The sequence below is a fragment of the Heterocephalus glaber genome, unplaced genomic scaffold, assembly GCF_053883595.1.
Source record: "Heterocephalus glaber isolate CG9 unplaced genomic scaffold, H.glaber_assembly_v1.0 deba00001451, whole genome shotgun sequence".
NCBI lineage: Eukaryota > Metazoa > Chordata > Mammalia > Rodentia > Bathyergidae > Heterocephalus > Heterocephalus glaber.
The window spans coordinates 1,559,394-1,584,473 of NW_028258301.1; the positions used below are offsets into that span (position 1 = coordinate 1,559,394).

At 44.3% G+C, this 25,080-nt stretch overlaps 1 protein-coding gene across 1 annotated transcript in view; it reads left to right on the top strand.

Annotated features, from left to right (window-relative positions):
* The first annotated feature begins 354 nt into the window (after positions 1-354).
* LOC101708651 (calreticulin-like) overlaps positions 355-25,080 on the top strand; it is a 30,961-nt gene continuing 6,235 nt past the window's right edge. The window contains exons 1-6 of the mRNA XM_087214808.1: positions 355-454; positions 15,232-15,333; positions 17,916-18,119; positions 20,335-20,429; positions 21,751-21,960; positions 23,867-23,980. Coding sequence (XP_087070934.1) covers positions 355-454; positions 15,232-15,333; positions 17,916-18,119; positions 20,335-20,429; positions 21,751-21,960; positions 23,867-23,980 — 825 coding nt within the window. The remainder of the gene's footprint in view (positions 455-15,231; positions 15,334-17,915; positions 18,120-20,334; positions 20,430-21,750; positions 21,961-23,866; positions 23,981-25,080) is intronic.

The window sequence follows — 25,080 nt, forward strand, 5'->3', positions numbered from 1 at the left end:
GCACAGAGGGATGTTAGAAGGTTTCTTATGAGAGTGCTTTGAAACCACCTGCACAGAAATTGGGCTGGTACACAGGACCCAGGGGACCAGTCTCAGCTGGCCCTGCCAACTCCCCCATTCCCTAGGGACCCTGCGCTGTGCCTCCTTCAATATATTAGCTCCTCAGGCACTCTCAGCTTGTGGTCCCCAATCATTGGTTGCAGTCCCTACCCAGACCACCAATGGGAGGCAGCCAGGTGCAGGGCGCAGGCGATCTCAGCCCCTGTACCAGGGTCAGAGTAAAGGCGGCATAGGGGGCAGTGCGGAGCACCTGGCCAGGGTAAGCAGCTCGCAGGGCCTGGGCATCTGGATGCCATGAACCAGCTGCAGCTGCTGCCGCTTCTTCTGACAACCTACACCTTGGGGGCTCAGGTGCAGCGCCAGATCTACCTTCATGAAGAGTTCGAGGATGGGGGTAAGCAGTCCTGAAGCTGAGGGACGAGGGACGGTAGGTTAGGGTGCCCTCCTCCCCAGTCACCTGCCTCAGTGGCCAGGCTTACTTTTTCCACTTAGAAGCCCATTGAGAGCCAGAAGAACCTCAGTTCAACCTGCTTGATTCTTCCTAGCTGTGTGACCCTAGCTCATCATATCTGTGTTTTGCTGTCCTTCTCTATGAAATGAGGATAATATGGGTCTTGCAAAATTGTCCTGAGTCTAATGTCCTTAGTACAGAGAAGATGTACAATAAGTGCTTGTCATGCACAAGCATCCTTTCATCCTGAAAACGTACCCTGAAGGCCAGCATTATTTGTGAGCGTGAGATTTTCTGTATTTCATAAAATATTGGAGCCCAGAGGATCTTGGAGTTCATCTTATCCAACCTCCACCCTGGAATGTCTGAGGAATAGCAGGGAATTATGGAAAGGGTTACTTACAGATAGATGTTCAAGGATATCAGTTCAGCCTATAAAAACATAGTGTTCCTGTGTGTGTATGTGTGTAAGTGTGTAAAATCTGGTTAATTCTTTGAGAGTACAGTAAATAAGGCACTTGCCTAGGAATCAGAATTTTTTGGATATGAGTCCATACTCTAACTTGAAACCCTGGTTACACTTTCTGAGACTCAGTTTTCCAATCTGTGATACAAATAACAACACATGCACAAGTATACACTCCAGAGGTGATGTGGAGGAAGAGGTGAATAAACCCCGGCAAGAAGGTGAGACAAGAAGGCTTCAGGTGAAAGGTAAACCCAAGCACTGTTTTTGTTTTGTTTTGTTCTTTGAGATGGGATCTTGCTATGTAGTTCAAGCTGGCCTTGAGCTCGCTATGTACCTAGGCTGGACTTGAATGGGTGATAATCTTCCTGCCTCAGCCTCCTGAGTGCTGAGATTACAGGTGTGTGCCACTACAGTTGGCTACAAGCACAGTTTTGAAGGATGATTAAGAGTTAGCAGATGGGCAGGGTGGGGAGAAGAGAATTCTGGTCAGGAAGAACAGCATGTCCAAGGGCTCAGAAATATTATGACCCGGGCAATGGCATTTTCGGGGAGCTGGAAAGTGTGAGGGGATGGTAGAGCAGGTGAGGCTACACAGCAGGCAGGGTGGGATCAAGAGGGCCGAGAGGGCTTGGTTCTTTGCTGAAAGTACAGGGGACCTAGTGAAGGTGGTGAGCAGGGAGAGTAAGTTCTGACCAGGCTCTTGGAGAGAGGCCGTCAGCAGATACATGGAGACGGATAGTGAGGCTGGCAGGAGTCCAGATTGGAGGCGGAAGAATTGTCTCTGAGGCTAGACCAGGGCAGCGGTGACTGGAACACAGGGAGGGGAGGCCACCAGGGAAGGTGTTTGGGAGTTAGGTGCTTAGTGGGATGCGGGGAGCCCCTTCTCTTTGTTGACTGGCTGTGGGGACCTTCTCACAAGGCAAAGCCCTTCCAAGCACAGGCTGGTGGCCCCATTCCCTGATTGACCTCAGCCCATCCTTTGCACTTCGTTCTGTGAAGCTAAAGCTCTGCCTACCGCCTCCTGGGCCCACCTCCCTGCCTCATGTGGCTTTTACTCACACCATAACTCCTCCTAGCAGAGGCAAAAGAACATGCACAGACCTGCAGTCGCTTCCCCGAGGACTGAGCTCCACTTGTCCAAAACGGCAGGCGTGAGATGCCCAAGGGTTTTAATGATGCTCATAAATGCTTCTGAATGCTCCTTGGAATCAGGGAAAGAGTGGCTGCAGGTCCTAAGACAACTGATGAGGCCCAAATCATGAAAGAAACACAGCCAGGGCCGGGGGGTTAGCTCAGTGGTTCTGCCACCTGCCTTGAAAGTGCAAGGTCCCAAGTTCCAGCCCCAGTACAAAGAAAGAAAAAGAGAGAGAGAGAGAGAGAGAGAGAGAGAGAGAGAGAGAGAGAGAGAGAGAGAGAGAGAGAGAAAGCCAGCCACACAGCATGTGCAGGAGAGGCAGCTCTGCAGGGCATTGCCTCCTCCAGGAATCCTGGCCTGGGTGCCCTCAGGGACCTCAGCCCCTGTGCCATTGCTGTGTCTGCCCTGCTCACACTGTGCTGTTCTGTTTCTCTGAGCCTCCTCTGTGTTTCCAGCATCGAGGCCAGTGACTGTCCCAGAGAGGTGCCCAGGGAAGAAAGAACTGTTGAATATTTGGGTAATTGGACTGAATTTTCACACACACACACACACACACGAAAAAAATAACACCTCAGGAGCAGTGTGTCCAAGACATTTTCCTGCAGCATGACTGAGACATGTAGACATGTAATTACTGAGGTCAAGTGCCCATTCTAAATGGATCAACCCAAAATGTAATTAGGGTACAGAAAGGAAAGCAGGCAGTGATGCACACTGAGGGGCCGATTCTGCTCATTGGTCATAGAAGATTGCTTAGTGGAATCCCCAGGGTTCTTAGCCTCAGCCTAGAAGACCCACAAAGTCAACAGCTACTGTTACAGTACTCAGAACTTGGAAGATTTAGACATCGGCTTGTTATGAATTATCCAAACTCGTAGGAGATTGATCCGTAAACAAGATGCCCATAAATTTACGAGTATCTCAGACTTAACATATTGAAAACACCAGTTAGGTGCTCTCCAGTCTTGTTCTCTCTCCCCGGGTCTTTTCTGTCTTAGTAAATGGACCAACCATTTACCTGGTTATTTAGATCAAAATCTCAGAGTTGACTTTCATTCCTTTATTTTCTTCTTCCTCCTCCTCCTTCTTCTTCCTCATCCTCCTTATCTGATCCATCAGAAATTCTGGTTGATTCTACCTTCAAAATACTATATCTTCAGAACATGCTCTGTTTTACCTCCCATGTCTCTACCCACCCCGGTCCAAGCCACTATGGTCTCATGTGGAGTATTGCACTTATTTGAATGGCCTCTCTGCCGTGACTTCTTCCCTCTAATTTCTTCTGATAGAAATTTCAGAATGACCCTTTTGAAGTGTAACAATTCTTTTGGAACTTAAAAACCTCCACTGCCTTCCTGTCAGATATAAAAAATGCATCCTTCCTACTATGACCTATAAGAACCTATAAGAAACTATGTGATCTGTCCCCTAGCCACCTCTAACTTTTGTCTCTTGCTCGTTCATTACATTCCAGCCACTGTGGCTTTCTTTCTGTTTCTCAGATGTTGCCAGCTCAGTTCCATCTCAGGGCCTTTGCACTTGCTGTGACTCCTGGCTAGAATCTTCTTTTAGATCTTCATATAGTTTGCTCCTTCTCATCATTCAGGTTTCTGCTTGTCTATCTTCTTTAGAGGGGAATTTCTAATTTACCCTATCAAAAATTATTCCTCTATATGTGATTGTACTCTGTCCTTTCATGTGACTTAATTTTTAATCAAATTTTGAGATCTCATTTATATGTAATGTATCATTCATTGGATTAATGTATACAATACACCTATGTGACCACCACCACAATCAGTATAGAGAACATTTCCATATTTCGAACAGTTTCTCTGTGGACTTCTGCATGCTTAATTTTTAGAATACTTTTCCCTACATGATAAATTTCTTGTTGGTATATCTAGTGCCTGTCTTGTCTTTCTCCCCTTCCCTCCCCTCCTCCTCCTTTTCCTATTCTGTCTCTGTCTCTGTCTCTGTCTCTCTCTCTCTTCTCACCATAGAATAGCTTCCTGAATAGGAAGTGCAGCACGTACCCTAGTCCTACAACAGGCATGTAGCAGGTGCTCATTGATTTCTGGTTGAATGAATGGATGAACTTCCCAGGGAGTTGACTCTTTTCAGAGATCAGAATGCTGTTACTAGCCAAGGCAAACTCTTTCTTCAGTCAGGCAACCCAAGAAACCGAACCGAATGAGAGGGAACTTAATCTCATTGAATGTCCACTGTGTACCCATGGATGTTTTTCTTTATGCATTGTTTTATTGCATCTCTCAGCAGTTCTGTAAGGAAGATGCCATTTTATCTCTTTCAGTGATGCAGAAACTGAGGTTTGGCAAGGTTGCATAATTTCAAGGTTCAGCATCCAGTGTCAAAAGCAGTTAGGAGCCAAGTGAGGCACAATCTGGAGAGCATTCATTGCACTTCATGGTTAGGAAGCGAATTTGATGACTCAGTGTAGTGGTGGGGCTGGAAGCCTGACTATGGCAGGTTAAAGGGCAAAGGAGAGGTTAGAGAATGGCTACAACAGGGAATGGTTACCCTTTGGAGAATTCTGGCTGAAGGGAGTAGATTCAAGTTTATAATTTAGAATGCAGAGTAGTAGACAGCTGGGAGGCTTGTTTTATTTTGTTTTGTTTTGCTTTCTCTGAGACAGGGTCTCACTATGTAGCCCAGGCAGGCCTCCAACTCATGATCCTCCTGTCTCAGCCTCTCCAGAGCTGGGGTTATAGACATGTGCCACCACCCCTGGCTGAGGGTGAGAGTTTTGCAGAAGAGAATTGAAGGACACAAGCAAGGTGCTGTGTCCACATCTCCTTCAATTTTACAACCCCTGCACCTGATTCAGTGACTGGCATATAGAAAGTGCTCAATTAAATGTTTGTATAAAACTGCGTGTGGTGGTACATATCTGTTTTCTCACTATTTTAGGAAGCTGAGACAGGAGAATTGCAAGTTTGAGGGTCAACCTGGAAAAATTTGCAAGACCCTATCTCAAAAAAAAAAAAAAAAAGGTCAGGGATGTAGCATAGTACTCCATGGGTTCAATCCCCAGTACAAATAAATAGTCTGGGGATAGCTCAGTGACAGAGTGCTTTTTTTTTTTTTTGTAGAACCAGGGATCAAACTCAGGACCTTGGACTTGTCAGGCATGTGCAGTGCCATTCAGCTACATCCCCAGCCCGACAGAGCACTCTTGAGCCCAACCACAAACATAAATAAATCAATAGGGCTGGAAGTATATCTCAGTGGTAGCGTTTGCCCAGCATACCCTGAGTTCAATCTCTTGCTCCACCTCCTACCCCCTGCAGATCAAAAAAAAGTCATGGAAAGAAAGAAGGTAGGACTACAGGAGGTAGACAGGATAAAGCCAGTTAGCTGAAAAGAAATAGGGTGTGTGTGGGGGGTGACAAAGAATGGTTGTATTTCCAATAAGAGTGTAAGAGTTGGAGGAGAGGGACCATCAGTCAGGGAGGAAATCCTCGAGTTTGAGATTTCAGAGCAGTTTGTGGAAGGTGATGGGGCCCAGGATATGAATGTAGGAAGCAGATGGCTAAACTGGAGTGGCATGGAGGTCACTGGAGATGCAGAGATGGAGAAGCCGGGTGCCGCCTGGGTTGCCCTGCAGACCCTGAAGTTGCCTGTGTTAAGATGGACTTGAGTTCAGTGGACACGGGTGAGGCACTCTTAGTCTCTACGACTTTCATCATGTCCTGGCAGTTGGGTTCTATGGGTGGGATTCTGAGCGGCACTGACCTATAACCCTCCATTATGCATACCATTGTCCTAGGCAGTTTCACTCCTACAAATCATTTTTTCCTCTAGGGAAATAATCAGAAATGTGAACAATACTGTATGCATATACCATATGAATAATGTAAGCATTATTTATATTTGGAAACATTTTGAGACAAACCCAGGGACCCAACAGTAAGAGCCCAGTTAAGGAAGGTGAAGTATGATACATTTGAGGACTGTTTGGGAAATTTGGTTTTTTATTTTGTTTTGTTTTTGTTTTTTGGTACTGGGGATTGATCTCAGGACCTTGCACTTTCGAGGCAGATGGCCGCACCACTGAGCTAAATCCCTGGCCCTGTTTTGTTTTTTGTTGTTGTTGTTGTTTGTTTTGTTGTTGTTGTTGTTTGGTACTCAGGATCGAACTTGGGTCCTTGCGCTTGCACAGCAGACGATGAAACCACTGAGCTAAATCCCCAGCCCCCGTTTTGTTTTTTGAGACAGGGTCTTGCTATGTAGCCCAGGCAGGCCTCAAACTTGCAGCAATCCTCTTACCTCAGATTCCCAGAGTGCTGGGATCACAGGTATGTGTCGCCATGCCTGGCTTGTTTGACAAGTTTTTAATGTCACGGGGAAATGTTTATGGTCTAAAGTTAGATATAAAATATACAAAATTATATAAGAGGTATATATATTGTCATTTTGTAAAGTATATGTGTACATAGAAAAAGTAATAGAAGAAAATGCAAATGGTAAGTGGTGGGATTTCAGATGATTTAAAAAATTTTTCTACAATGAATTTGTGTCACTCTTCTAATAAAAAAACTAAAAATTAAGACAACTGTTCTGTCCTTCCATTTCTTCTTGGAGGTGAATCTCCTGCATTTGAACTCTATTTTTCACAGCTAAACAGTACCTGATGCCTGAGTCACCTTTATGCAGCATTGTATGTCTAGGATGATGCTTTACACACTGCAATCCTCACCTAACTGAAGAGCAGTTATTAATTTTCCCAATGTATAGACGGTAACACTGAAACCCAGAGAAGTTGAATAAATTGTCTGAGGTCAAACAGCAATTAAATGGCAAAGCCAGGATTTGAATCTAGGACTGTATGGTATCAAAACTGATTTTTCTTTCGTTGCTCTTCCTCTCCACCCCATTGCCTCCCATGAGTTCAGTAAGCAGAAGGTCTCTAGCACACAAAATTTAAGTGCTTGGGAACCTAGGGCCTCATGCATGCTAGGCAAGTACTCTATCCCTGAGCTACACCCCTAACCCTTTAAAAAAATTTTTTTACTTTGAGACAGGGTTTCTCACTAAGTTGCCCAGGTTGATCCTCCTGCCTCAGCCTCCCAAGTGGTTACTATGGTAGGCATATTTTGGGGAGGATGGATGGTACTAGAGATTGAACTCAGGCCTTTCAACTGAACTATATCCCTACCTCTTTTTGTTATTATTATTTTTGCCCTTTTTATTATTGTTTTGAGGCAAGGTCTCCCTAAGTGGCTATGTTGCCCTGGCTGGGCTCGATCTTACAATCCTCCTGCCTCAGCTTTCCTGAGTGCTGGGATTACAGGCATGTACCATCACACCCAGCTCAGGCTCCTTTCTTCTGCTGTTTTTCCAAACTACTCCAGTCTACAGAGCAGCACTGCAAGAAGAGGGTATGTTAGGCCCTTAGAATCCAACCTTCTGTGCACATAGGGAAACTGAGTCCTACAGAGCAAGGCTGATTTCCCCAAAGTCGCACAATGGGTTAGTAGCAGAGATGTTTGCTATTGTGGACCCCAGGTCTCATACCTTCCTAAGGAATTCATTGGCCACTGCTGCAACCAGCCAAATGTCAGATGGCCAGCAGGCAACAACAGCAGGCCTCAGGAATGACCAGAGCTTTGGGTTTCACTAAATTGCCGGATTGATCCTCCTGCCTCAGCCTCCCAAGTGGCTACTATTGTAGGGATATTTTTTTTTTTTGAAGTGGTGGTACCATGGATTGAACCCAGGCCTTTGCACTGAACTATATCCCCAGCCCTTTTTATGACTGGCACAGGGACTGGCACATTAAAGCAGGTGGGAATGTTGGCCAATGGAACTAGAAAATCATCCAATTTATAATACAAATAGAAAAGAGAGGAAGACACATGGTGATAGCAGTGACCATCATGACAACACAAAATCAGTCAGAAAGAAACAGGAATTCAGATGAGGGCTGAGAGATGCAGGAGCCACAAGGCGTGTGTGTGTGTGTGTGTGTGTGTGTGTTTGTGTGTTTGTGTGTGTGTGTTTGTGCGTGCATGTGCATTGTGTGTGAACGTTAATTCTACTAGCTCGCAGACTTGACCATGAAAACTTGGCTGAAGGGACTTTCAGAGACAAAGGCCCTCTGTGCCTGGCTGGCTCGGACACGCCAGGACAGCCAGGCAGGGAAGAGGGACACCCTGCTGTTCAGCCTCCCACTGCTAAGCCATTGAGACCATCTGCGACTCTGGGAGACTTGGACACGCTGAGCCTGGGGAAGAATCCCCCTGGATAGACGCCCAGACCAGAGAGGCCTGGTCCAGCTGGGCTTGCCAGGTCTCAAGTACAAGCGGATGGCAAGGATCTCTCTGGGGTCACAGAGACAGGGAGGCAGGAGTGAGGCCTGGAGCCAGCAGATGAGACTTCAAGTCTTGATTTTGCCACTTGCTCAGTGAGCAGCCTCAGGTCATTTACTTCCCTGTCTGAGTTTCCACAAAATGGAGGTGATTGTCCTAACTTCCTTGCAGGGCACCGTGAGGACTGAACAAGATGAGGTATGGAAGCCAAATTGCACAGTGCCTGGTACATAGTAAGCATCAACATCTTCCTTCCTTCTTCTTCCTTCTTTTTTTGAGGCAGGGTCTTGCTATGTAGTCCAGGCTGGCCTTGAACTCGCTATGGAGCCCAAACTGGTCTTGAACTCATGGCAGCCCTCCTGCCTCAGTCTACCTTACTTCCTTCTTTGTGATATTCTGCTTGTGTAGCTCACCTGACTTGTATCTCACTCTCTTCTGTCAATCCCTGATCAGACGTTCTCTCAGCATGGAGGCCAGCCACCCTATCTATAATAACATCACATCACTCTCAAATTTTTCCTTAAAATTATTATTACCTGATATTACATTGGATATTTATATGGTGTTTTGTTTAAAGTTTGTCATTTTTTCCTCCAATTAAAATGTAAATTCCACCCAGGTGTGGTGGCACAGGCCTGTAATCCCAACACTCAGGAGGCTGAGGCAGAAGGATCGATGTGTGTTTGAGGCCAGCCTGAGCTACATAGTGAATTCAGGGCCAGCCTGAACTACAAAGGGAGACCCTGGCTCAAAAAAAAAAAAGTAAATTCCAGCTGGGTGTGGTGGTGCACACCTGTGATCCCAGCACTCAGCAGGCTTAGGCAGGAGGATTGCCATGAGTTTGAGGCCAGCCTGGGCTACATAGTGTGTCTGAGGCCAGCCTAGACTACATAGCAAGATCCTGTCTCAAAAAACCAAGAAAAGAGAAAAAAAGAAGTAAATCCCATGAAGGATGAAGGGAGGGACTTTGTTCTATTTACTGCCTACCATATAATCAAAAAATAAATGAGGGGGCCAGGGATTTAGCTCAGTGGTGCTGCACCTGCCTGGCAAGCACAAGATACTGTGTTTGATCCCTAGTACTGGAAAGAAACCCCCAAAAGAATGAATTCATGGAAAGAGGGAAGGAGGAAATAGATTGATAATATGGTTGAAGCTGCTCCCTCTTCCCTTCTTGTCTGGTGTGATAAATTGGTTTTAAAGACATGGCAGAGGATATAAGAAGGGGTTCAGTGAGATTTTGGAATCAATATATCAGTTAACAATTGTAATTCCAGGTCTTTGGGTAATTTCCCTTAAATTTGCTCTCTTAAAATTTCATCAAGTGTGGGCTGGAGATTTCGCTCAATGGCACCGCACCTGCTGCAAAAGTGCAAGGTCCTGAGTTCGATCCCTGGTACCCCCCAAATTTTTCATTCAGTGGAGTTGAGCATGGTGGAACATACCTGTAATCCTAGCACTTAGGAGGCAGAGGCAGGAGGATTGCAAATTTGAGGCCACTTTGGGTTACATAGTGAGTTCAAGACCAGCCTGGAGTATGTAACAAAATCCTATCCGCCCCCAAAAAAGCCAGTCACTGGCCCGGGGATTTAGCTCAGTGGTTCTGGCGCCTGCCTCGCAAGCACCAGGTCCCGAGTTCGATCCCCGGCACACACACACACAAAAAAGCCAGTCACTGTGGTACACAGCTATAATCCCAGCACTGTGGGAGGCTGAAGCAGGAGAATTGCAAGTTGGAGCCTAGCCTGGGAATTTAGTGACTCAGCAAAACTCTGTCTCCAAATAAATTTTAAAAAGGACCGGGGATGTAGCTCAGTATGAAGATCCTAAACCCTTAGTACTGAAAGAAAAATTAATTTAGTGGGGGTGGGGTATAGGTCAGTGGTACAGTATTTGCCTAGCATGTGTGAAGTTCTGGAATCTGTCCCCAACACACAGTGGGGAAAATTCACTAAGCTTATGGTTTGTCCCCTTATCTGAATGAATGTTGTACCCTAATTAAAACACAAAATATAGAGGGTCGGGATTTAGCTCAGTGGTTCCACTGCCTGTCTCAAAAGTGCAAGGTCCTGAGTTCGATCCCCAGTACCAAAAACAAAACAAACAAACAAACAACCCCCCCCCAAATATAAATGATACCCAGAGCCTATATCATGGTTTATAATACCATTCTCCATTAAAAGAATATAGGTTTGCTTAGAAGAATATCTGATGCTAGGGCTGGGAAAGGGAAAATACAAGATGAGCTTTGATCATTTTATAGTTTTTGAAAGTAAGAAATATTCAAAAAACAAGACAACAGGAGTATGTCAAAGGGACACAGGACATGATAGAGGAGGATCATGAGTTAAGGCCAACCTGCAAACTTGGTTAAGACTCTCTCAAAATAAGAAATAAAAAGGGTTTAGTGGCTGAACACTTCAATCCCTAGTACCATAAAATAAAATAATAATAAATAAATACAAGTTTTAAAAAGCCAGAAGGAAATACATGAAAATGTTAACAGTGGCATGCTCTGGGAGGCAGATTGTGAGTATAGTACTGCTTACTTGCTTCTTTGGGGCTTTCTACATTTTCTAAAATAAGTGATTTTTATCTTGAAAGACCAAGAAATATAAAATAAGAAGAGGAAATGCTTTACCTGCCTGTCTCTCCCATTAGACTGTGAGCTCCTCGAGGGCTTGGGAGCTCGAGGGATTGGGTCTAACGTTCACTGGCATCCAGCACTCAGATGGCACAGTGTAGGCTTTTGGTAAATGTTTAAGTGAATGATGAGTACTCTTTTCTACTACAAACATATAGGCTCTTATTTAATTCCCACTTTCTTTGCAAACTAGGCTATGTATTTTCTAGAATATAGTGGATTAGAAAGGACAACTTCCAAGACTAATAGAGGTCCTGCTAAGGCTCTCATTTCATGACAATAATTATTATTTTTATTATCTTAATTATTCGATTCTCATGACAATTTGACTCTTATTTGCTCTTTATTGGGCATCTACTATCATATGGGGTTCCTCTCTTTAAAGAGTTTAACACAACCTGGGTGTGGCATTCCTCTAATCCCAGCACTCAGGAAGGCTGAGGCAGTAGGGTCACAAATTAGAGCCCAGCCTGGGCAATTTAATGAGACCCTATGTTAAAAATAAAAATAAATAAGGGCTGGGGTTCAATCCCCAGTATAACACACACAAAAAGAGTTTAAATATAGTCTTCATATAATTTTCATTTTATAATTTTTAAAATTTAGCCTTCACATAGATTTATATTCCCAGGCCTTTTTAAATTTTTTATTTGATGGGCTGGGGATTTAGCTCAGTGGTGCCGCTGCCTGCCTCGCAAGCGCAAGGTCCCGAGTTCGATCCCTGGTACCAAAAAAAAAAAGAAATGTATATTTTTTATTTGACACAGGGTCTAAGTCACTAAATTGCCCAGGCTGGAATCGAAATTGGGGTCCTCCTTCCTCAGTGTCCCAGGGTGCTGGGATTACAGACTGTGCCACTACATCCAACTAGTCTTTATCTATAGTCAAAAAACAAAACAAAAGCCCACTAAGAGTTGGAGTCATTTTGGCTTGAGCATTTGTTGTTTTTGTTTGTTTTGTTTTGTTTTGTTTTTTTGAGACAAGGTCTTCCTATGTAGTTCAGAGGAAACATGTGAAACATTTAAGTGGAATTCATTTTATTAATCATATGACATTATATTCCCAACATAAGAGGCATCTTTTTTGAGACACCCTACATTGGTCAAGTTTGATTGCTACCAACACTTTACCCAGAAAAATCACTCTGAATATAAGTTCAGAATTCCATATTAACCTCTTCTTCCATAGAGTCCAAAGTCAAAGTTGTACAATTGTTTCTACATCTTGCTAGGCTCAATTGACATTTGTCAAATGGGTTATTCATTCACTCCACAATTATCTTTGGTGATTTATTCTGTGCTAGATACCAGGATACAATGGTCCACAAAATAGTTATGGAGCTTTTCAGTCTGGTGGGAAAGACAGATATTACTGAAATTATACACAAATTGTTAACCACAAACTATAAGTGCCATGACTGACTCCTTTATTTGTTGCACACTTTTAAGGTCATAAGCAGCTTTTCACACGCATGAATTCATGGGAAGTCATATGGGGTTAAAGGTACAGATCTTGGTGTTGCATAGATCTGAGTCTAAGCCTGCTTGACCACTTACTTATTAGTGGGGGCTCTTGGGCAAGATTCTGAGCTTCAGTTTTGTCTTTTATTTTTGGTACCGGGGATTGAACTCAGGTCCTTGAGCTTGCGCAGCAGGCAGCGAAACCACTGAGCTGCATCCCCGGCCCTGTCACCTTTTAATGGGGAAAAAATAAGACATTCATCACAGGGCTATTATGAGAAAGCAATAAGCTAATGCATGGAACACACTCAGCGCAATGCCTGACATACGGCTGCTAAGCACTAGCTATTTTTTCTTTTGTTTTCAATGCTCTTTTTTAAAACAAACCTTGTTTTAGTAGCTATTGTTATAATACATTTTTTCCTACATTGTTCTTTTCCTTGTACCTTGCTCTTCGCTCGAAAGACAATTTTGAAATCAGATAAACTTGGGTTCAAATCTCAGGTCCACCACTTATTAGGTGCAAAATGGAACTAATAATACCTATGTCATAGCACTTTTCACAGATGTAAATAAGGAAACTTTTTCAGGGAGTCTCATGAGGGCATAGCACATAGGAACATATCTTTTGACTCTATCCTTCATTGGGTCAACTATGGTCGGGGAAGTACGGTCCATTGCATTAAGCCATAACTGTGGGCAGAAAGAAACTTCTGGAGACCCTCCCTCAGAAGGGACTGTGAGAGATAGTCACCAGGTCATCCTGGTCTGTCAAATACGGAGACCTTGAGAGAGACAGAGAACAGAAGGCGTTGGGGAGCAAAAATGTTCTCTCGTCCCTTTTAAGTTTTTGTTTTATTTTGTGGTGCTGGGGATGAAACTCAGAGCCTTGCAAATGCTCCACCTCTGAGCTATACCCCTCTTTTAGTATTTTTTTCTGGGCCTGAAAATTAAATTAAACACTAAGATTAACAGGAGAAAAGTATACAGATTTCTTTAATACATGTTTTATGTGGTTTGGGAGCCCACATAAGGAAATGAAGATCCAAAGAATCAGTTAGAATTACTTACACAACTGAATTGGACAAATAATAGTTAAGTTTTGAAATGTGATAATGCAAAGGGACTTGGGATTGGGTAGTGAATTGAGCGGAGAAGTGGCTAGGAAGATAATGCTTAATAACATGCTTTGTTTGTGCAGCTTCAACTTCCTGTCCTTGATAATAAGAATGTTACTTTCCTTTTTATACAAGGAGAACATTTTTCACATAAAAATTCATTCCTGCTTTTTTGGTTTTTTAGTTTTTGCAGTACTGGGGATTGAGCCCAGGGCCTTTTCACTGAGCTTCATTTCCACCCCCACCCCCACCCCCATTATTAAATTTTGAGATAAGTTCTCACTTTGTTGCTAAATTGCTTAGGCTGGGCTTGAACTTGTTTTGTGTGTGTGTGTGTGTGTCAGGGCGTTGAGACAGGGTCTCTGTATAGTACAGGCTGGCCTTGAACTCACAGTGATCTTCCCTCCTCAGTCTCCAAGATTGCTGGAATTATAGGCATGGACACATTCCTCCTTTTTTTTTTTTTTTGGTACCGGGTCAAACTCGGGTCCTTGTGCTTGTGCAGCAGGAGTCAAAACCACTGAGTTAAATCCCCAGCCCATACATTCCTCCTTTAAAGAAACAGAATGAAGGTCAGCGTGATCTTCTTGTACCTACTGTTTTTTAAGTGCCTTTAATTCAAAACAGTCAACCTATCAGAGGTGGCACATATTTGAGGTGGCACATTCTTAACTCCTTCCAAAGCAAGCATGTTCCCTGGGTTTATGAGAGGAGCTGGTTGAGTCATCAGACTTCAGTATTAGGAGCTGACAGAGCCAGCTCAGTGGGCCTATTAGATGTGTGTTGATGTGGGGCTTCCAGGGGTTAGAGCTAGACACTGGGGAGTGGGATTTAAGAAATATTTGTTCAGCTGGAGGGAGGAAATGACATAAAACCTACCCGAAGGCCTCTTCCATCTCAGCCTGATCTGTGACTCTGGGCCATGGGGGCCCAGGAAGTAGGAGTCAGCAACTCTGAAGCAGAAAATCAGAAAAGGTCTGAATGTTTGGATGGCATGCCAGGTCCCAAAAAGAATCTCTCCTTGTCTGCATGCCATCTATGCCAAAGCAGAACACATTTATCAGCATCTCCTTGAAACTGCAAGGGAGAGTCTAAAAAGTTTAAGCAAAAAAAAAAAAAAGTTAACTGGAAATTGACTGTTCATTATCATCATTACTAATTCAAGAAGAATAAAATATTATTGCTAATCTCTTTACTTGGTGAGCTGATTTTATTTCCTAAACATAAATATGCATGAGGGCTTAGTCCCCCTAAGTACATTTTCCATCTACTTTTATGAGAGTAAATGTTTCATGTCCTTCAACTCTTTATTCCCATGGTAGTCTTCCAGCTGTAACTGACATGAAAGAAGGTGGGTAGGGCATAATGTCTAAGTGGCTCAACTACTTAGTATTGGAGCATAAAGAGTGGGGTCCAGGCGACAGTCAGTAGCGGGATTGCAGTCTTCCTCTGTTATACTCTTACCATCCCATAAGGCTTGGCCAGCACTGGCTATATTTTATCGTCTTCAGAAAAACACAAATAATTTTTATATCTTGTTTTTCCCCCCTTTTACTCTTTAGATGGATGGAAAAAACGATGGGTGCAATCTAAACATCAGGCAGATTATGGTAAATTTCAGCTCAGTGCAGGAAGATTTTATGGACACATAGAGAAAGATAAAGGTAAATACTGGAATTTAGGAATCTATCAATTGATTGGCAGAAATTCTAACTTTTGTACAATTGCTTTTATCCATAATCAGCAATGTGTTCCTGTTACTTAAAAAAAATCAATGAAAAAGAATGAACTCGCTGCAAAAATAATGTCCATTCACTGAGTTACAGCCATTTGAAATTAAGTTCTCACACACATTATACCTGGTTGGCTTCCTGACTAGTTTGTGAAGCAATTACTATTATTTTCCCAGTTTGCAGAGGAGCCTCAGAGAGGTTGAGTCCTTTGCCCAAGGCCAAATGCACAGCTGGCAAGAGGTGGGGCCAAGCTCTGCTTCCAGGTCTCCGGGGATGGTTTTCATCACCACCAGACTATGCTGCTTTCTGCAAGCCCCAAAGATTTTTAAAATAGCACTCTGCACTTGAAACTGGAGAAAGCACTGTGTAAGGCCCAAGTGTTGCTCTTGAGCGGAGCAGACAGACCTAAGGTTAACTCCCATGACCCAGACAGACCTAAGGTTAACTCCCATGACCCACCAACTGTATAAAAAGGGCAGGTCTTTTTACTTCTCTGAGCTTTAATGTTAGATGGAGATAATAACCATTGTCTGCCATGCTCCTTAGACTGGGCAGTCTTGTAAGCCAAATAACACTGTGGAAGAACGGTGAGCTCTGAGGACAAGGGCTGTGGGCCTGGGGTTTGTGTCTGAGAAATCTTTTGTCCTATAAATAGAATCCACTGATCATCCTCAGGAGCGATTTCCCATCTTCTCCCTCCTGCCTACTGTTATGAATCTAATTTTCATGTTTATGAAGGGAGAGACTATGAGCCACTTTGAGCATTTTAAATCTCATTTGAATCTACTCTGGAAGACTGTTTCCAGAGCAGAGAGAATCGGGATGCCTGTGCCTTGCTGACTCCAGTGAGGACGGTTCAAGAGGCTACTCCTCTCCTCTCCCTGTGACTTCTTGGCTGTTGCCCCTCACATCTCAAGTAGTGGGGTTCATTGCATTCTCTCTGGCTGTTTGGAAGGCCCTGGGGTTACAAATGAGAGACAGGACAGAGCAGGCCTCAGAGCTTGCTCTTCTGCCTTTGTGCCCACTTCTCTTCCTTGGCTCCACTATCCCGCCTTGAGATCTCTGGGGAAACGAGCACATTCTTTAAAATGCAGACAGCTCCTAATACCATGGCAGGCATGAAAGTGCTTACCACGGAGCTCAGCTAAGAGACCTTGTCTGGCTTGGTGGGGTAGCACATGCCTCTAATCTCAGCACTTGGGAGACTGAGGCAGGAGAATCGCCACAATTTTTTTTGAGGCCAGCCTGGGCTACATAGTTAGACTCTGACCTAAAAAAAAAAAAGAAAAAGGAAACCTTGTCTGAATCAGGGCCTGTGATCCTTTGTGTAATTTGACACATATTTATTGAATGTACCCTTTATGGCCAGGCCTTGTCCTAGATGTTGGGAATATAAATGTGTCCCTGTTCTGCACAATTTTAAAGATTACTCAAAGAGACTGAAATAAACCATATTTCACCCGATTGACTCAGGCACAGAGGTCTGTGGGATTGAGAAGCGTGGATGATGACAGCCCATATGTTTCACATGTCAGTTTATGAAGTATATTCATAGCTCTTCATTATTTCCTTCACTGAGGGCCCTGGGAGGGAGAAATAATTATGCACATCTCCTGAATGAGGAAAACAGACTGAGAGTCACAGGGTCCATGAGAGCCGTAACCTGTGAACTGGGCAGCAGCTCGGTCCAGTAGAGCCACTGCTGACCTGGGTGACTGGCTTATCTGTTTGTCACTTGAGACTGTGATCTTAAGTAGGTACCACTCCCTCTCTGGGCATGGTTTTCTCATCTAGAGTAATGAAATTAGACTAGAAAGCCTCCAGATCTCTGTCAGCCTTGACATTCGCTGGACGAGGAGGAAGTGAAGATTTATGATTGAGCTGGGGGCTCTGGGATTAGAACTGGTTGGATGACTGATCTGGGACAAGTCAGATAGCCCCAAGGACCCTGTGACAAAGTGAGGACATTAGTAGATCCCACCTGGCAGAGGTATTCTGAGGATTAAGTTCAATAATGCATGTGAATGAATGCATTGTTGGGTTACGACTTAAGAGTCGGTAAATGACAGCAATGATTACTGTTTGATCTAAAAGTCAGTGTTGGCCCTCTTTCTATCACAGCACTTGTTCACGGCAAAGCCCCATTCTGGCCTCCCAGAAAAACAAGGTCCACTTTTGTAAAGCTGCTGCAGAATGGTATCCAAATATTTCTTGAAAATGAGAGGTAGCTTAGGTACAGGGGAAAGAAAGCATCAGACAAACATGGCTCACTCCTTCCCAGCTGTGTGGCCCTGCAAAGGTTCCTTTACCTCCCTTTGACTCAGCCTCCTCCTGCACAAATGAGGAGAATCCCCCTTCTGCAGGGTTGCTTTGAGGCTTGAATGAGACAACGATAGTAACGCGTCCAACACAGCAATAGATGTGTGCCAGGGATTGGTCAGGGATTGGTTAGCTGGGAATAGCTGGCTGTGTTTTGGTTATTTAACCCTGAGGTCTGTGCTCTCTGCAACCAGGTCTCCAGACCACAGAAGATGCCAAGTTTTATGCCCTTTCAACCAGGTTTGAGCCATTCAGCAATGAGAATGAGACCTTGGTGGTTCAGTTTTCAGTCAAACATGAGCAGGGCATCGATTGTGGTGGCGGATATGTGAAACTCTTTCCTGCCACCCTGAACCAGGAAGATATGCATTCAGAGTCGGAGTATTACATCATGTTTGGTAAGAGCTCCGATAGCTGCAAGGTCTTGGTAAGAGCCATGGCAGTTGTTCAAAAGATTTAGATTGATTCTGAATGGAAAGTTTCTAATGTGATAACTCCATCACTCCTATGTGGTAGAACTCTTCAAAGATCTAAAACAAAACAAAACTCTAAACCTAAACATTAATATAAGTAGACCAAAGCTGGGTGTGGTAGCATACACCTGTAAAGCCTGCACTGGGGAGGCTGAAGCAGGAGGATCAACAGGAGTTCAAGGCTCTGTCTCAGGGACAAAAAAGCACAGGTCAGGGAAATTACCTTCATCAAACATCTGAATGCTTTTATAAAAAGTCAAAGGAAGGCCACACTCCATATCATACAGGGACATTTCCTTAAAAGTCTCTTAAACACTTCTTTCTTTTCCCAGGAAGCATCAGATAACCCAAATCCTTTTCTTCAGCCTCTTTGTCATTTTTCTTTATGCAACCTTCCCCCTTCCTGGCTCTCTGTTTTTCTTATCTTTCAATCTTTCTTCTCCCTCTTTCTCTGCTTCTTCCTCTTCCTCTGCTTTTTCCTCCTCTCCTTCTTCTCCTCTTTCCCCTCCCCTCCCTCTCCCCCCTCCTCTTCCCTCTCATTCCCTCCCCTCTCCCTCCTCTCTCTCTCTCTCTCTCTCTCTCTCTGTCTCTCAGGATGGACCCCAGGGTCTTTTACATCATTGCCAAGAACTCTATCACTGAGCAGCATCCCTAGCCATTTTTGTTTTGAGACCACACCCTGCAAAACTGCCGAGGCTTTCTTCCCCTGTCTCAGCCTCCATGCTACTTGGGATTACAGGTGTGAACTACCTCGCCTGGCTCAGTCTCCTTATGCAGAGCTGTATGGCAGAGAATCCACCCTTCTCACAAGGAGGGTACATGTGTATATGGAAATAGTGATGGTAGCAGGGAAATTAGAAATAAGACAATTGTGATTTTTTCCCTTTCAAGTGAGTATTATTTATTTGATGGTCAAACAACCCAACAAGATCGGGCTGTTACCATCTCCACTTTACAGGTAAAGAAACAGAGGGAAGATAATTTACCCAAGGTGAATAAGTGGGAAACCAGAATTTGAACTCAATCTCTCTGCCTTGAAAGCCTGTGTTTTTTCTACTCTATTCTTCTGCCCTCAGAAAATCAAATACTTTTAAAAAAGACAGAATGAAAGACATATTTTTTAAAAGGTGTTGAAGAAGGGCTATGAGATCACAAAAGATACCATGATTCAATTCAACTGGGGGCTTTTGGGAGGAGGTATTAATTGCTTTTTGAAGAATGAGTTAGATTTTAATAGGGAGGGAGGAGGTAAAGGATTTAATGAGGGCAAAGGAGGCAGACTGTAAAAAAGTCAGAGTCATGAGATTCAAATGCAGGCAGAGAAATGGTAAGAAGACCAGTGTGGCTAGAGCCCATTATGTGTGCGCACACGTGCATGCGTGCATGTGTGTACGTTGAGTAGTCAGCAAGAAATCATGGAAAATGAGGTTGAAAATTAGAATAAAGCCTATTCCTGGACCTTGGAAGCTAAAGCCCTCTGAGGTCAGAGGCTCTGATCGATAGTTCCCCCTAGAGTTTTCACAAATCAGAAAGGGCCCCCTGGCTCAGTGAGTAGGAGATAGGAGGGGTTTGAATCCCAGCAAGGCTTCTTATTAGCTGTTTGATCTTGGGCAAGCTGCTTAACTTTTCTGAGCCACAATTTTCCCAGCTAAAAGTGAAGCTAGTACCACCTACTTGTGAGAATTAAATGACATGGAATAAAATTCCTGGCACAGGAGGGGTTTGGCCAATGGGAGCCCTGGCAGGAGACCAGAGGGAGAGATTACAGTTGTAGTCACTGAACTAAAAGTCCACTTCTCTCCTGCTGCCGTCCCCACAGGAGTCTTTCTTCCTTGCTCTGGTAACTACTCCTCTTCCTCACTCCATGCTGCGAGGGGCACTAGCCCCACTGTTGCTAACCCCGAGCACAGCATTTTTGTCTTCTCTGTGTCTTCACACCCCTTTTGTCTTCTCTGTGTCTTGCCTTCACCCTTGTAAATAATCCTTTTATTAAATCCTTCTCAAATAATCTTAACTTTGAATTATATCTTGCTGGGAACACTGATTAATACACAGGATGTGTCTATCTTGAATCTTGGCCTCAGACTCAGCAAACTGGCTAAAGTTGATGTGAAATCATGCTCTGGGGTTTAATTTCCAGGACCTGACATCTGTGGCTTTGGCAATAACATTGTACAGGTCATCCTTCAGTACCAAGGGAAATACCATGCAAACAACAAGACCATCAAGTGCAGGGTGAGTATGTGGGCTGGTCCTTGGCATGGGAGGAAGAATAAGCACTTTATATATGTTATTTCATTTAATTCTTATAAAAACTTTACAAAGGAAACATTATCATCTCAATTGTGCAGGTTAGAAAGTAGACCTAGGGAAGTGCTGTAAGTTGTAAGAGTTCACAGAGCAGTTGATCTGAAAGTTGAAGAAGTCATATAAAGTTCTTAATGTTTGTTAGACACTGGAGGGGGTGGGAGAGCTGGGGAGAGCTGGGTTTAGAAATGTGGGGTTGGTTTATCTTCATAACAAGTTAAAGCCAGGCACGGTGGCACATACCTGTAATCCCAGCATTTAGGAGGCTGAGCCAGGAGGATCATTGTGAATTTGAGGCCAGCCTGGGCTGCATAGTGATTTCAAGTACAGCCTAAACTACAATAGTGAGATTCTGTTTCAAAAAAAAGTAACATTAGGTTAGAGACACCTAGACTGGCTAGAAGAGAGCTGTAGATTTCATCAGTGATCTGACAGGCATCACCAAATGGTAACTCCATGCTGGGTCTTAGGTTAGAGGCTGAGAGAGCCAAATGTGGCCCCTGAATGAACAGAGCTCACAGTCAAGTGAAGGCAAGAGTCAGGCAAAGGAAAGTGACTCTCTAGTACAAACAGGATCTGTGAGAGTACAGAGGAGGCCCCTTGCCCAACCCGGAGTCTTAGACCATGATTTTTAGAGAAGGTTTTACCTGTGTTGAGTTTTGAAAGATGAGCATGACTTGGTTTTAGGAAGGATGTGACAATTTTACGGAGAATTACATTCTTTTAAGAGGTGAATGCATGAGAAAAGTGAAGGAGTCTTGAGAAAGAGTGGCACTGTGCGAGGATGGCACATGGAACACAGAGAAGAGTGGGAGCTGAGTCTAGAGAAGCCCACAGAACCTGGGTCATTGGAGGACTTGTGCTCGGGTTCAGGTCCTTCCTGAACAGGACAGTCCAGGGACTGTGTATACGGGGCACCCTCCTCTGGGACAGGCCTCACAATGAAAGCTATGGCCACAGCAATGGAATCATACATGACACCTGCTTTTGAGATGCTCACACTCTAGTGGGACAGTGAGAAAAAATGACAAGAGCACAGAATGATCAGAATTGCCATGGAGGTGGGGGTGACGAGAGCCAGGGGAGACCACAGGAATGAGCTTTAGGAGAATGAGTCCCAGAATCCGTACAGGATTAACCAGAGAAAGGGGAGGGAAAATGTGGTAAAAATGTGTTTGAATATGTGTTAATGCTTGAGATCTATGATGTTCAATACAGAACTGAAATATCTTCCCCACTTCCTTTATAGATCAATAAAGACACTCACCTCTACACTTTGATCATTCACCCCAATGCTACTTATGCAGTCAAAATTGACAATGAGCAAGTGACAGCTGGGGGACTGGAGGATGATTGGGCCTTCTTGCCTCCCAGGAAAATAAAAGACCCCTATGCCCGGAAACCAAGGAAATGGGACGAACGTCTCCAAATAGAGGATCCTGAAGATAAGAAACCTGAGGTGTGTGGCTGGGAAACAGGTGGGATCTCAGCTCTAGGGATAAGAGGAGGAGGCTAGAAACACTGGAGTAGTGAGTGACTGGGGGCAGAATCGCTCAGAGAAACAGCCTTCTAAATACTGGTATGCAAACAGACTTGGGGGAAGACAGCAGCAATTCACATCTGTTGAGGATCTATTGAGCCTTCTGATGACCTCTGTGAGCAGTGTGTTGGGACTCGTTTTTTATGAATAAGGAAACTCAATGCTTAGAAAGTAAAGTGACTGGCCCAAGCACACACACGTAAGAACCAAGATTTGAACTTGTATCTCTTTGGCTCTAAAGTTACTGATACAGCAAGTATGCAGTGTATATCGATTGCTTCATTTTCATTCTAGGAAACTGTTCTGGATGTAATTAGAGCAGGTCAATCTTCGCCCCACCAGGGACTCAGAGTGTAATGAGGGAGGCAGACAGAAGACAAAGATGACACTGTGATCATGCTGAAAGCCAGGGAAATCAAAACTCATGAGAACCCAAACCCAACCTGGAGTGGGTTTTAGGTGCTGATGTGGCAATGAAAAAACAACGCTTAAGTGATTGGATTAACCTAGGAGTTGGGAAATTTTTACTAACAGGGATTATTATAATACCTATGTATGAAGGTTGTGAAGATTAAGTGAGCTTCAGTTAATGATTAAGATTAAGTGGTACTTCAGTTCACAAACTTAATTCTTTTCATGATTGTGGCTGCAATCGAATTGCAAGCATAGGTATCACTATATATATAATATAGTGCCTGGTATATAGTAAGTTCTTAATACATGACATGTACATGTTAATAATTTACTGAGTTTCAAATAAAACATTCATCATAGCAAGAAAAATAGAAACTAGGTGAAAGACATTTTAGACCTAGATAATAGCCAAAGAAAAGACAATGGTATAAAGAACTGAAAGCAACAGTTCAATGTTTTGGGAGCGTAAACTTTAAGATGGGGCATGGCAGGAGAAGAGATTAGAAAGGTCTGTTGGAACTAAATCATAAGGGTCTCACCTGTCATGCTGTTACTCCCTAGGTTGGAGCAGGGTCAGGCTGTACAGAGGAGATGTTGGGGTCAGGCAGGGCAGCATGGGAACCAGCAGCTGGGCTAATCCTAAAGATGGGCCTGCAGAGTGGCAGGTAGTGGCCCAGCCTTGTGGGAAGAGATCCAGCCCAAGGCCCAAATTCCTAGGGTGGGAAGTGTAGTCTAGGAATTGAAGCAGATTATTGAGGCCTTCAGCACCATAGAGAAATAAAGGGCTAAGATCCTACCAGGCCCTGCAAGCAGGCTCAGGACAGCAAGACTAACCATAGACACTTCCTTCTGGTGAGGACCACAAATCTTATGCAGTTAGGGTTAGTTCAAGGTTGGGGGCGGGGTTGCGCTGGAGAGGCTGCAAGACTGTGCCCTCTGCAGAGTAGACCAGAGGAATATAGAATCTGATTAGGTGGGCAGGGCTGTTTCCTGTAACAGGCAGTTAGCATTCTACCCTGAGTGCAGGTCCTGATAGAACCTTGCCTTGTTAATCTGTCTCAGGAATGTCAATACCTCTGCATACGCTTACACTGGCAATTAAATTTCATCAGGAACAAACCACATTCAAACCACACCAAGACACATGACGGGGGGGAGGGTAAGGTCAGAGACAGGGGAAATCGCTAGTTTACTTGAGGCTAACATCAGATAATGAACTCACATGGGGCCAGAGTTGCTAAGAGGCTGTTTCTTACTGCAGTGGGTTTCTTTGTAAAGTACTGACCTGGACCCTCATAAAGATGTGCAGGAGGGTAGTGGAGGTACACAGCCAGTTCCCCCTGACTGCACAGGGGACCCCAGTTCATCCCAGACCACACATCTGTCCTCATGAAGGAACATGTCATTTTAGGATTGGGAGGACTTTGAGTTCATCCCAGACCCAGATGCCAAGAAGCCGGACGACTGGAATGAGGTGATAGATGGACAGTGGGAAGGACCCCTGATACCAAACCTAAAGTATAAGGTGAGGGGGTCTCTTGTTCCATTGGGTGTGAGAAATATAAAGTCTATTTTTTAAAAACAAACAAACAATGATTCCAGGATTCTGTGGTCATTTTCCCTTTCCTTCACATCCCAAACAGCCCAGGACCTGACCTGAGCTGTGTGGCCGTGCCTACTTAGGATTGGTTGGGCCAGTAAAGTCAATGCCGAGAGGCTGTAGAAGTTCAGGCAGCTCTAGGTAAGAAGCCTGTCCAGAGCAGTGGAAAGCAGCCAGTCAAAGGAACAGGGTCTAAGTATGAAAAGGTTCTGAGGTCAGGAACTGGAAGTCTCGGAAGTGGGCCAAGGAGGAAGGGGAAGGCCACGAATGAACCCAAGTTGTTAGGGGAGAGGGGGACCTCTTAAGTGCTAACTCCTGACCTTATGTCAGAAGTAAGAACTAACTTGGGGGATGTGCACACTTGTAATGGCAAGACTCTGGGAGACTGAGGCAGGAGGATCACAAGTTCAAGCCCAGATCTTTGTTTTGTTTTATTTTTTGTATCAGGGATCGAACTCAGGACCTTCCACTTTTGGGGCAGGCAGCAGAACTGCTGAGCTAAATCCCCAGCCCTAAGCCCAGATCTTAAGAGAGAGGATCTTGTCTATGGCCATACCACCCTGAACGCGCCTGATCTCATCTGATCTTGGAAGCTAAGCAGGGTCGGGCCTGGTTAGTACTTGATTGGGAAGAGAGAGGATCTTAAGAAAGATCCTATCAGAGCTGGGGATTTAGCTCAGTGGTTCCACCACCTGCCTCGCAAGTACAAGGTCCCGAGTTTGATCCCCATACCCCCCCCCCCAAAAAAAAAAGACAGAGTGAGAGAGAGATCTTGTCAGGAAAAAAAAAGAAGAAGAACTAAAGGAATCAGTTGACAAGTAGTCCAGCAACTGAGATGAGCATTTTACTTGGCCACAGTTTCCTGTGCGACATGCCAGGCAGAGAATGGTCCCAAGTGCCAAGATACATAGATGATGTTGTCTGAGAAGCTACGTTTTTTTTTTGGTACCGAGGACCAAACTCAGGTCCTCGCGCTTGCGCAGCAGGCAGCGAAAGCACTGAGCTAAATCCCTGGCCTTTTTTTT